Genomic DNA, 13,343 nt, shown 5'->3' on the forward strand with positions numbered 1-13,343 from the left:
GCCTCGGAGAGGTGTATGATAGTTCGTTTCCGTCAATGGCTCGGGTGGCTCTCCCCAACTCGATGGTGTCTCGTGGTCCGCTGTTCCTTCCCGGGTTTCGTGTTCGTGGGTGCGAATCTTCGGTTGTTTCTGGACACCGCGACCGCGCGTAGGGACCATCGCCCGGAGCATAGCCTTTATCCATCTTCACTTTTAGTTCTTCGGTGTCACCATTTCGCCCTGCTATTGCTACTTGCATCGTCGGTGTGCCGCCCCTTTGAGGCCACTATTCTTGTGGTTTGCCCTACATTGTTTGATTAACCACATTCCCGGTCGGTTGAGTCATTGGCCGATTGATTGCCGTGACTTATGGGTTTGTTCGGTTCGATCTCCTCCGGGCGTATTCGTCCCCAACCATTATGGGATGCGCTCGATCTTCTTGCCCACGGGGTGTTGTTTTTGGACTCGTGGATTGGGCCATATCCATTGCCTGGGCTAAATTTTAGGTTGAAATAGCGCAACTCAGCCTTACTTCATCGCCCCGCAAAATGCCCCTTGTAACCATTCTTCTTCCTTAGCTCCGGTCGCGGTGGGCCTCTTGGTTGCGATACTCCCGTGCTTCCTGCCGCAATTCCATGTCGCCTCCCGTGGTGTTCTTGCCGTGATGAACCGTCGCTTTCGCAACTCCTCTTCAACTCTTCCCATGTATGGAAGGGATTTTGTAATTCTCGGATTGTCCCCCCGTTGCGGTCCTTCGGCAATCGCGCTCCGACTTCTCCGCTCGGTGGCCCTTGCGCCCGATATCTCTCCGCTCTGCCGCCATCCATTTGGATCTTCGCCTTGAAGATAGGTAACTCCGATACCTCGGGAAATCCCGCCCTGGGTTGTGGTCCGGTGTCTCTTGTCGCGCCTCGGTTATCCCTCCGGTGTTGGTGCCGCTTCCCTGCCTTCCCTGTAATTTCGGCGTGGACTATCGTCTCTGGGCTTTTCCCTTTGCCGTATGTTCTCTCCTCTGTGCCCCGCTTTGTTCTACCTTGTCTTTTCGAGTCGTCTGCGGTTGGGTTTGCGGTCTTTCCCTGTCTTCCAATAATTCAACTCGGCCCATTCTCTTCTTCCATTCCCGGTCACGTGCTCTCCGATGTTAGGCCCCTTCTCCTGCCTACTTATCTCCCTACCAAACTCCTCCGCAGCAAAGATTACTCGTTGATATAAAGACATGCAGTGGGGTTGATTCTTGCATATATATTAAGCGACAATCCAACTTGAATCACTCCGCTCTATTCATCTGCTAACTAATTCTTGGAATGATAAAACAGAATAAGTGCTGCAACTAACACTAGGGTTATCCCTTCTCCCGAGGCTCCCTCTCCCGCAGATCCTTGCCTTTCTCTCCTCTCCCCCTTACTATTCGGCTCTTCCCCTTATATTTTCTCCCATCCCCGGTCTCTAACAAACTTGTTCTCTTCCCGTCCTGCGCCATCGGCCCGTTCTGTCTTTTGTGCATAATTGTGGTTTTGCCCTCTTGGGTTGCCCTTGGCCTTCCTCTCCCTGCTGCTGGTGTGCTCCCTCTCCCCTGTTCCCTTGTTCTGCCCTGTTCCAGCCTGTTTCGCTGTTCTTCTCGTTTCTTCTTTCGTGTCCTTGTGTCGGCGTCCGATCCTCTTGACGAGATTGTTGATTGGTTAGCGCTTGTAAATGAAACTTTTGAGCATAGGAATGTCCTTGATGATCGCTTGAGTTGGCATCATTGTTATGCGATTTTGTGGCAAGGCCATTGTATGGTGGTGACGTGAAAAGCAAACATGTCAATCTGTTGGCAAGGTTCCTGTCACTCAATGGAGAAAATTGGAGGACAAATTTCAGAAGTATTTTCTTCGTATAGGCTGCAAGAGAGAGCTTTATCAAAGAGAAGGAACGTGGATTGTGGACAAATACACCAATGAGTACTTGAATGGTCTCTAAATTTATATACAAGATGCCTTGGAAGTTCTTGATATTTGGGATCTTGGAGATGCATATCAGCGTGCACTCAAAGTGGAGAGATCTCGCTCTAGGAGACAACTTGCTATCATGTTAAATCGAACCACTAAAGGTACATCTAGCACTACTAAAGTTGCTGAATCTTCTTCAAATCCTTTGAATACAACAAAGCCTTCTACTCAATCCAACACTCTCAAACAAACCACTACAACCATTCAAAGTTCTAAAACCAGTTTGTGTTATTCCAAACATCTCAGGACTTTTACAGTAAGATACCCCTACCTCATCAACTTAGCATAACCAACATATCAAACCCTGTCCCAGAATTTGACCGAAAACCCAGCTTTCGCCTGTTCAGACGTGAACCAGGCAACTGGCTTCTAGTTAGTTTCCTACTGATATGAAACTACATATACTTGCATATTGTTGTTAGTTTGTAACATAATGAAGGACAAGTCCACAATGCAGTGCCACATGAAAGAAGAGTCTTCCTCTAGGTTATTAAGGGTGGTTTGGAGCTTAAATTTATGTATCCACTGCATAAGGTTGGTAAGAAGTCATCTTAATGTAGCTGTATCTCATTCACCTCACGACAACATCAGCAACAACACAAGCATTATACCAATTATATGGGGTTGGCTACATGGATCCTTGCCTTCCAATCGGATCTATTCAAGACCATACTGGTTACAAGGCTTAAGCGATGCATATATTTTCTCACAACTTATCCTAAGGTTATTTTAGGTCTATCCTTAGCTCTTTTAGTTCCTTCAATCCAGATTAACGCACTCTTGCATAGGTGGCATCCAAATGTCTCCATTGAACGTGATCATGCCACCTCAAACGACTTTCTAATAGGTTGTCATTTATTGGAGCTACTCCCAAACCAACTCTAATATAATCATTCCTTACTTTCTTCCTAGTCTTGCCATTTATTTATCTTACCATCCTCAATTCCATCCTCAACCCAACACGGTGCACCATACGTCATAGCTGGTCATATGATGGTCTTATAAAATTTTCATTTGAGTTTTAAAGGAATTTTATTCGTTGATCACATAAAACACTGCACACCTCTCCACTTCATCCATTATATTTTAATTCTCTAGGAAACATCATTCTATTCATCAAAGTTACACACTAGATATTTCATTTTCATTCTTCTAGTTTAAAACCTTTTGACTCCAAAATTCATATTCATCTCTCTAAATTGGCACTAATATCTGTTTATGCCTCAAACAATATCATTAGCAAGAACCATACACAAAGAAACCTCATGATATAAGCAAGCCAACAACCCCCCCCCCCCCCCCCAAAGAACCCCTAATTCGATTCAATGGTATTTTGGTAATTTTTCTTAAATTTGTGACAAGTAGATGTGGGTCCCAATTGAGTCTAATGTGTTGTCTAGACCTTAGATATATTTTTATTTTATTTTTTCTAATTAGGATTTTGCCTTTTATTTAAGAGTCCAAGTTTAGTTGAGATTCCCAGTTAAGTTGGGATCCCACAATTTGAGTCCATTTTAATCTCCTTATTTTTAGGATTCTATATCTACTATTAGAATGTGGATTGGAGTCCTCTAGAGTTAGTCAAAGAGTTTTTTTTTTATTATTATTATTATTATTATTATTATTATTTTATGTCAAATTAGTTAAGTAGAAGTTGAAGTTGAGTTAGTTTTGGACAAGTGAATCAGAGTCCTAGTTGGTTTACCAATTTAGGGTCCTTCTCTATTTCTTATATGAAGCTATAAATAAAGTCCTCCAGCTACATAATTTTCAAGTTGAATTGAATACAAATCTGAGTTTGAAAAAAATTCAGGTCGTGGTCTTCTTCGGAGGGCCATGGCGGATTATTAGATCATCCTTTTTCAATTTCCAGCATTGTTCTTCAAGCTTAACAGCAATTCAACATCTTCAAGCTTAACAGCAATTCAACAACCACAGCAGCCCTTAACCATCTCTAAGTAAGAGAACATCATCCGCAGACCATTTTTTTGCTGGTTTTCTGTGATTCCAACCGTTTCAGTCAAATCCTGGTACAACCACAGCAAGATTTTGCCCTTTGAGTTTCCATCCCCAAACCATTTTTTTGCTCTTTTTGTGATTTCAACCTCTTTTTCACTCCTAAATGAGTTTCACCTTGTCCTCGAAGTGAAATTCAGGAAACTGATGGTGCACAGCAACAAAACTTTCCCAAATGTGTTCACAGGGTGGTAGGTCCTTCCACTTGATGAGTACCTCCAGGTCTCCTTGGGGAGAATATCAAAGAGCAAGCGGCTCCTCAGGAGTGAATTTCAGCTCCCAGTCCTCTGCTAGACAAGAGGGTAGTGGTGCTGGGTGGGGGGGAGTTATATGAGAACCCACAACCTTCTTCAGTTGCAAAACATGAAATACAGGATGCACTTTGGAGTCAGCTGGCAAGAGGAGCTTGTAGGCCACTGGTTCTATCTGGGCTTCAATTGGATGGGGTCCATAATAACAGTGGCTGAGTTGCTCAGTTGGGTAGCTGTTTAGAGTGGTATGGCTAAGTTTGAGGAAGGCTTGTTCTCCCACTTGGTACGTCACTTCCCTCCTGTACTTATTTGGGGAAGAGCACATCTGATCTTGGGCCACTTTAGATTAGACTTAAGTTCATCAAGTATGTGATCCCGCTCATGGAGAAACACATCAACCTTCTCCACTTTGGAGTAGTTCCCTTCCTAACACAACAATGCTGGTGGTTCCCGGCCATAGATAGCTTGAAAAGGTGTCATTTTTATGGCGGAATGGTAGGTGATGTTGTACCAATACTCCACCCAAGGAAGCCTAGCAGTCCTGTCCTTAGGTTGTCAAGCATAAAACACCCAAGATAAATTTCCAGACTCCTATTCACCACCTCAGTGTCGCCATCACTTTGGAGGTGATATGCACTGCTGAACTTCAGATTGGTACCTGCGAGTTTGAAAAGTTCTCTCAAAAGTTGGCTGATAAACACCGCTCTGTCAAACACAATTGACCGGGGAAATCCATGAAGGCGCACTATCTCTTTGCTGAATATCAGAGCCACATCCTTTGTCGAGTAGGGGGATGAGTCATGGAAATGAGATGTGTGTACTTGGAGAGCCAGTCCACCACAACTAATGTGGTATCTCCTCCACAGGTCTTAGGTAAAGCTTTTACAAAGTCTATGCTAACATCCTCCCACATGCTGTCCGGAATGGGTAATGGTTGGTTTAAACCTGTTAATTTCAAAGATTGATGCTTGCTTTGTTGGCATGTGTCATACCTGGTAACAAAATCTCGGATACCCACCCAATACGCAAACCCGGACAACTGTTTGTATGTACGGAGAAAACATGAATGACCCCCAAATGGGGTGGAATGAAATTCAGCTAGCAGTTTTGGTGGTGCACCCATTTGGCTGCTGCGTTCACCTTTTCATAGCTCTTCTTTCATTTGAAAGTTTAGAAAAAATGCAGCTCCACTCCAAGGTACTAAAAGAACACTTGAAGAAGAGGTGATCCCTACTCTATATACCTCCTGCCCAGAAGACAACAATTTTGTTGTACTGAAACCTTTGATCTGATCAGATGGTCTCTACTAGATAAAGCTTCTCCAAGACATGTCCAGGCTGTGAAGGGCTGTCTCAGAATGTTGTTAGTTGTTGATACTACCTTCAACCAATCCAGTTTCTGCACTTTTCTGCCAAAGGGAATCCCTGGCTGACTCTGTTGTGAGGAGGCCTGTGGCTGTCCCTTTCTACACCACTTTGCATGGTCCTTGCTTAACCGATCCATTAGAAGGAGCTCTCTCCATATATCCAATAGGTTTTGTTGATCTCATCATGCATTATCTCCAATCCACATCAACTAGGAATCTGATGTAACCCCAAAGATTGGGGCCAATAACCATGATCTAGTAAAGGTATTTAGCAGGCATTTAGGGTTTCTAAACCCTGCGGTTAGGGTTCCTGAGGGTTTTAGGGTTGAAAGGGTAGGCATATAGGGTTCGGCCAAAGGGTTACAGGGTTAAGGTTTGGGAATCTTGGGCAATATGGAATTAGGGTTTAGAATAGGATTTGGGAATTTAAGTAGCAATGGAATTAGGGTTTAGATTAGGGGTTTGGTTCGTCCGATAAGACTGAAATTGGGAGGGAATGTCACTAGGTTTGGGGGGATGAGGTTCCTAAAGTTTGGGACAGATCTAACTGTTAGATTGGTGTCGATCTGACCTTGAATTTTGGGTCTCTAGATTAGTCAAAAATTCAAGAAAATTCAGAATTGAAAGAAGGGGTGATATGAGAATTAGGGTCTAGGGGAAGAAAAGGAGGGGGTGAAGTATCCTAAAGGGGATGGGGTTTGGGAGTTATTGAGTTCAGGGTCTTGTGAGGAAGAAGAGATGCTGCAGGAATGCAGAAAGGAGAAAAAGAGGGGTGCGATAGTAGCGGAAGAAGAGAGGGGCTGGGGATGTTTACTTACGAGATTAGGAGGCTGTGGATGAAGACCGAACGAAAGAGAAACAATCAACCAAGCTGCCGCCAGGCCCTTCCTATGCTGGAAACTCCCGGGGACCCGGTCCCAATGTCAATCTCCTTCAATCAATTTTTATTCAGCATAAACTGATTTGTTTACATGTGTTGGACTGTATTTATAGCCTACATTAATGGACTCATTCTTGGACTCAACTTTGAAAGCAAACAAATAAGAACGTCTAAAATAATTAGGACTTTAGAACTCTTCCTTGTCTCAACCTGGAATGATACAAACTACACAATAAGAGTAGGACTAGACTACTAGTGAGATTTGGACAACAACTTAAGGAATCCTGCTTTAAATAGAACTCCTAACTAGACTAGGACTCTTACTTAACAAGGACTGACCTAAATAGCCGTAGGGGTGCTTGGCAGCAACCCTAAATCTTCTTTTGGCCCCTGGGCCTCTCTTGGGATGTCCCTGGCACTTTACATCAGAGTCCGTCCACCTTCTCCATACGTTGAGATCCTGCATTAATTTGTATTCTGTTTCTATTACTTTTGAGTAGGACTGCTTCAGGGAACTGATTGTCTAGCCACATGCACATCCCCTTTCCATTCCAATGAGGCAGTGGATGGGAGGTTCCATGTTGTCCCTTTTCTTCTTATATCTCATGTTTGATACTTGCTCCCTTCCAACCTTATGTAAAAGACTCAGAAATGAAGTCCTACTAGAAAAGAAAGGCCTAACCCAGTCCTTAACCAATAAGATAACCTAAACTGACTAGGAAAGTGAAAGAACAAAACACACAAAATCAAAACAGGATTGGCATTTTAGAATCCTAATTGAGTCCCAGTAAAACACTTATTGACAATTACTCAACTTAAACTAAACCAAATAGAATGGGTTCAATTGAACTAACCCAAAACAAAGTAAAGAAGTAAAGTAGCTTATCCAGTATGCGACCTTGTTATCCATACTTGAGGCCCATTTAAGTGGATTGTTACATTGAAAACCTCCACACAAATGTAACCCTACTGTAGTTGTATTCCTAATAATACAGTGCCTGTCTCAGTGATGGATCTGCACCAAGTGGCACGGTTTGCTTGAAAGCAGTTCTCTTTAACTTCAGTGTCTTGACCCCTATCACCATATTTCGTAGCAAATGTTGTTGTTGTTGTTGTTGTTGTGACAATCCCATCACCATAAAATTACCAAAATATGCAATATCTATATGAAACACAATACTCATACGATGCATGATACCAATAAGAGAATCACAGAGTGTGTGACTGGTAAAGCTTCTATTAGATCAGCTACAAAACACCAGTCTGCCAAATTTGATACCGATCTAATGTTTGCATCTCCATTTATGAAACTAGGACATAAATCACTGGTTAAAAAAGGAGGTGCATAAAACTAGAATTGAGAGCCAAACATGGATCAGTCTTCAGTCATAATTTGATTAGATCTCATAGTCAAACCATGTCACAGCAACACAAGTAGCAGCCTTAGCTGAAAAGACACTACAATCACTTTGGAGACTCTCAAAACAAATTAATGAACATATCCAGGACTTTTTATGGGTTGGTCTTGTTTATGTAGGAGAAAGAAGATGGAGAAGAGATGAAAAGAGAATAGCAAACCAATAGGGAGAAAAGACTTGGAATCCTTAGCAGTAGCACTACCTTTTATTTATAAATATGTAATAGGTGCAGTAACAAGAAACCCCATGAGCACCTGGGAAAAAAGAAAATACCTTTGGTGTACATAAGTTTAAAATATGAAGCAATAATGACTGTAGTAAGCCATGTGGTACAGCACACTGTAACTTCATAATTTATTCCTTAACAACTGTTAATATTGCTATTGCTACTGCATTGGCTATTACTATCCCTACTACTACCAGTACCACCACCTCTGTGATTTGTCTTGTTTGGCATGTGATTGTTTCAGTCCTTTGACATGTTCTGGTAATAATTATGCTACATTTCTTCAATGTTCTTATCAGCCATCAGCAACAACAGATGAAATTGACAAAGCAGTTCACAAGATGATTATTGATGGTGGTGCTTATCCTTCACCTCTTGGCTATGGGGGGTTCCCAAAAAGTGTTTGCACGTCAGTTAATGAGTGCATGTGCCATGGAATACCTGACTCCCGCCAACTACAGGTTTTATGTGCTAACTTTTCTTTTTGTTTTTTTGCAGCACATGTTCTACCCTTTTTCCCATTTTGAAACTGATAATATTTCCTTTGCAGAAAGGAGACATAATCAACATTGATGTGACGGTCTTCTTGAATGTATGCTTCTTCTGCTGTGTCAATTGTCTTTGTTCTTGACTCATCTGGATTTCATTTATTATGTTTTGTAACTCAATGTCCCAAGTGTAATTTATTTAGATTTGTGGATTGTTTAGTTGCATATCTGATTCCAATCAAACTCCAATTTAAGCTTATTTTCTTAAGATAAGCCTTGGGTGGACATATATAGGTTATGGGCCTATAATCCCATAGGTCTAAGTGATAGTGGGTCTCATCTACGGATCCATACCATGAGTGCCAAAATAGCTTAGTTTAATTTTTATTTCCAGTGGTACTTTAATGTAATTTGTCCCAACTGAAATCATAAGGTCATGTCAGTATTTTCTTATGTTCTTATTTCAGTTTTAAATGTCTCAAGTTTTCAAGTTCTACTTTTTTTAGAATTTGTTTCCTATTTCTTTTATTAGTTGTAGGGCTGATTAGCCATCTATATATAACCCCATGAGAGAAGACTAAAGCAGACAGAATTTTAGTAGAGAATTGATTTGTTTTGTGAGATTAGAAGCTGGTCAGGGACCTTTTCTTCTTCCTTGAGACTGCTGGGAAGTGCTCACTAGTCACCATTGACTACCAAGCAGGTTAGGGACCTAGGTAGGAGTCTACACATGGCTGGGACCTACCTCCCTGCACTAATAGCTGCTCGGTAGTGTTCTGCAGATATGCCAAGCAGGTCAGGCTGCTAGGCAGGGAATCCCCATCCCTCACCCCTCCCAAGGTCGGGGACTTTTCTTCTACCCCTTCTTGAATTTCTTCTAGATTTAGGAGAACTCCATTAAACCTGCACTTTTCTGCAGATTTCCTTGTGAATATAAGCAAGCTGTTTTTTGAGAAATTTCTATCTAGCCCCATCTAACTGTTAGATCACTCTCATCTTTTAATCATTTCCACCCTCCATTACGATAGCATGCCCTCCAATTTCCAGCCACATCAGATTATTAAAGCCAAGATTCAGTCCCTTCTTTGAAATTCTGGATTTCCATATGCCCCAAAATTTCATAGTTAGATCTGCACCCATCTAGCCTTCAGGTTCACCATAACTTGGACAATCAACCCTGTATACCATCCCCTAGATTGCCCTCAAGTTGCAGCTCTTAGACCTGTTGACCATAGAGTCCTACTTGGACTCAAATACCTCATAAATTTTAGGTGTACTCCCTATATGCCCAAACTTATGTCTGGCCATTCCCTGCACTTCATTATGTAAAGCCATTTCCTCACCAGAGCTTTATCCTAAAACTCCCACTACTTTGAGATCAAATTCCCTCATATTTGGTTCGGGTTTTATTAAGATCCTGCAGCTTTTGGCCCTTGGTTGAACCCTCAAGCCAAGGCTACACCAATATGTTTTCCATAAAAGTTAGTAAGCTAACTGCATCTAGCTACAAATGCATATGAATAAATCAACAAATAAATAACCTAAGTGGAACAATTACTTGATTAATTTCCACAGTTCACTTAAAATTTGATATGAACCTCCACTATTGATGGAGCACAGACATATGATCCAGATCAAGATATCATGAAAAATTAAATTGGCATACTTAAAAACTGCTCTACTACTGAACAGTGAGTAGTGTGTGGCGTGATAGAGACTCTTTGACCACTTCTAATGTTTCCTATTTAATAGTATTATCTTCTTGGTAGGGAAAATTAGATTTGAACCATTTCATGCCATTCTTTTATGTCATCTCCTAAAACTTTTTGAGTTAATAAATCTAACTGCTTTAAGTATTATAAATCCTTCTCTGTATTGTGGTACTTCATCATTTAAAACTGTCTATGGCTTTTCATTTTTAATTTTTTTTTTATTGATCATAAATGTTTAAGGTACTGATTGTTCTACTTACAATACATGGTTTTCATTTGGATATTAGGGATATCATGGGGATACATCAAAGACATTTCTTTGTGGGGATGTTGATGATGTAACAAAACGCCTTGTGAAGGTAAATTTGTATCACTACCGAAACAAGTAGTCAGTAGTGCTTAATTGTATACTCGATAAAATGTTTAGGAGAATAAATTGCTCATCAATGTTGTATACTTTGTCTATGTTGATTTTGAAAATTTTGGCACCAAAATCTTTCAGACTGCTGGGTCATATCTGGGGCTTCAATTGGGACCGTTAAGGGGCACCAACTCCAATAGACCATACTTCAGAGAAGTTAAAGATAAAGCTTACTCTCACTATGGAGATCAGTCATTAATGGTGTTGAGGCCCAGACACCAGTTAGTCTAGAAATAGGCTTTCGGGGGGGTTTCTTTTGTTTTGTCATTCTAGTCTCCAAAAGTGAGTATGAGAGAGAGGTCAGTACATGGCCTGTACAAGCCTGCAAGGCACATCTGCCAGATTGACATCATCTGGCAGCAGATGCTAGGGTTGCAGTGTGAAGTTAGCAGACATTATTATCATTACCTTTGTAGCAGCCAAATATGCTTTTGGCGAACTGGACTTCTCTTGATTGGTAGGCCCTTGTTCTACCAGTTATGAGCCACATGAGAGACCCCCCTAACTGTTCACTAAGGGTTTGCTTATCTTTAAGACCCTTAAGGGTTTGGCAAGACTAACACACTGAGTCTCATAACCTCACTCCTTTCTTCACTTGTTTTTTTACTGATGCATCTGCTTTGTATCATCCCCAGCCACCCTCCATTGCTACTCTCTTGCAATCTTATCTGTTATCATCACCGCTCTTAGTAAAGTCTTTTAAGCTCTTCATGTCTCCTGGAACCAAAGCCTCACCAGTCTATCACTAGCATTTATATTTATTTTATTTTATTTTGGGTAGTTTAGATCTTAAATTTTGTTTGACCTTTTCTTGTGTATCAGGTAACTGAAGAGTGCTTGGAGAGGGGCATAGCTTTATGTAAGGATGGTGCTAGCTTCAACAAAATTGGAAAAAGGATAAGGTCCATTGCTTATGTTCATTATATGTTGGATTTATTATTTTCTTTTCAATTGGATGACTATGAAAGACAACTAATTAAGGAATTTTAGTGCACTATAGCAATGTAGAGAACTAAATTTTAATTTACCCATCTCAAGGGATGTATAATGTGTTTACCCTTTCATTGTATCTTCATCTGTCTTAGCTGAAGCACTCACTGATTTATGTATCATGATAAAAGAAGTTATATGTTTTCAACTGTACTCTTCATATACTGTTCATGTGTCGGTTGATCCATTAGCTTTCAGGAGCAAATGAGGCTGGTTTTTTCTAGCATCATCTCTTTCCATTTAGCCTGACTATAGGATCTGTTGGTGTTTAAGTTTACGTAATTTAATGGTACCTTTTCTATGGGTAACTAATCATTATGAACCGAATAGAATCATTTTTCTTTTTGCCTTTGTTGGTAGTGATGCTTTTCATGGATTCTTTTTTCCCTTAACTATGGGTTAAGCTTAATTAACTATATACTCATTAGACTCTGCAGGCAAACAACTGCATATATCTGCTGACTTTATATGCTTTTGTTATAAAATGAATTCTGCAGAACAAAAGAGTAGTCAATGAACTCGAACAGTGGTGACATATATAATGATAAATTGTGTACCAAGCAATAAGAGTGTGATGGAAAACCAGCATAGAACTAGGACCAAGTGAACCAACAATGGACCAAACCAGCTCAAGCCAGCCCATTCAGTTAGATGGTCTTTAGAAGGCCAAAAAGAGGCCAAAACACTGTTCATGTGAACAGTGTCATGGCCCAATATTTGGCCTATCGATAATGTTCCATAGAGGATTTGTGGGCCTAAGATCATATTACATGAAGATTTTATTGTTGGGAGATTTAGGACCTTAGTTTAGTTTCTATTTTAGTTATTCATGCATGTGGCTGAAATATAAAGCTTAGTAGTTTCTAACTTTAATTAGTTTCTATACTTATAAGATTCTATTGTCACTAGTTACTAGGACATTAGTTTTTAAATCGTGTAAAGCTTTAGCTAAGCTATAAATAGGCCCTTATGTTGCAATAAAATGAACTTTTGGAGAAAAAAAGGATGATTTGAAGCTTTAGCACTGGGCATCAGCCCCTCTTCTCTCTCTCTCTCTCTTCCCCCTCTCCCCTTCTCCTTTTCTTCTTATGACAATTCTTCTCCTTCTTCCCCTTCTTCAAGACTGATTCTTTTGAAATTTCCCTTTCTTCCCCCTATCTTCTTTATTCTTCCTTCTTCTCTATTTCGTATCCCATTAATTTGGTGTCAGAGCCCAAACCTGGGTAACTCTTTTTGTCCATTGGATTCTTCACTCTATCGAGCTTGCTCTCAATCTTTCTTCCTTCCTAGTTTCCTTCTTCTTATGATCTGTCTTCCCAACTTATTCTTCTTCTCTATTTCTTCTTCTTTCTATGGTCTTCCTCCTCATTCGGTTCTCCGCTTATTCACTACTACTGTGATTAATATCACTCTCACAAACCTTACCTCTCTTCATTCCACACACCTTAAAAGAAAAAACCAACATACTTCCTGAACAAGGTTTTCTATACAACATCCTTTCTTATTTCATTAGAACTCAAGGACGAGTTTTTTTAAGAGGGAGAAATTGATGCAAGACAACCAGCGTGGAACTAGGACCAAGTGAACCAGGAATGGACCAAACCAGCT

General features: G+C 40.7%; 1 protein-coding gene across 1 annotated transcript in view; it reads left to right on the forward strand.

Annotated features, from left to right (window-relative positions):
* Positions 1–13,343, forward strand: part of MAP1C (methionine aminopeptidase 1B) — a 34,377-nt gene that overhangs the window by 13,434 nt on the left and 7,600 nt on the right. The window contains exons 4-7 of the mRNA XM_089157839.1: positions 8,424–8,585; positions 8,675–8,716; positions 10,612–10,683; positions 11,568–11,647. Of these exons, the coding sequence (XP_089013965.1) occupies positions 8,424–8,585; positions 8,675–8,716; positions 10,612–10,683; positions 11,568–11,647 (356 nt within the window). The remainder of the gene's footprint in view (positions 1–8,423; positions 8,586–8,674; positions 8,717–10,611; positions 10,684–11,567; positions 11,648–13,343) is intronic.

The sequence above is a fragment of the Hakea prostrata genome, chromosome 6 (genome assembly GCF_041222555.1).
Source record: "Hakea prostrata isolate BN-2017 chromosome 6, UWA_Hpros_2, whole genome shotgun sequence".
NCBI lineage: Eukaryota > Viridiplantae > Streptophyta > Magnoliopsida > Proteales > Proteaceae > Hakea > Hakea prostrata.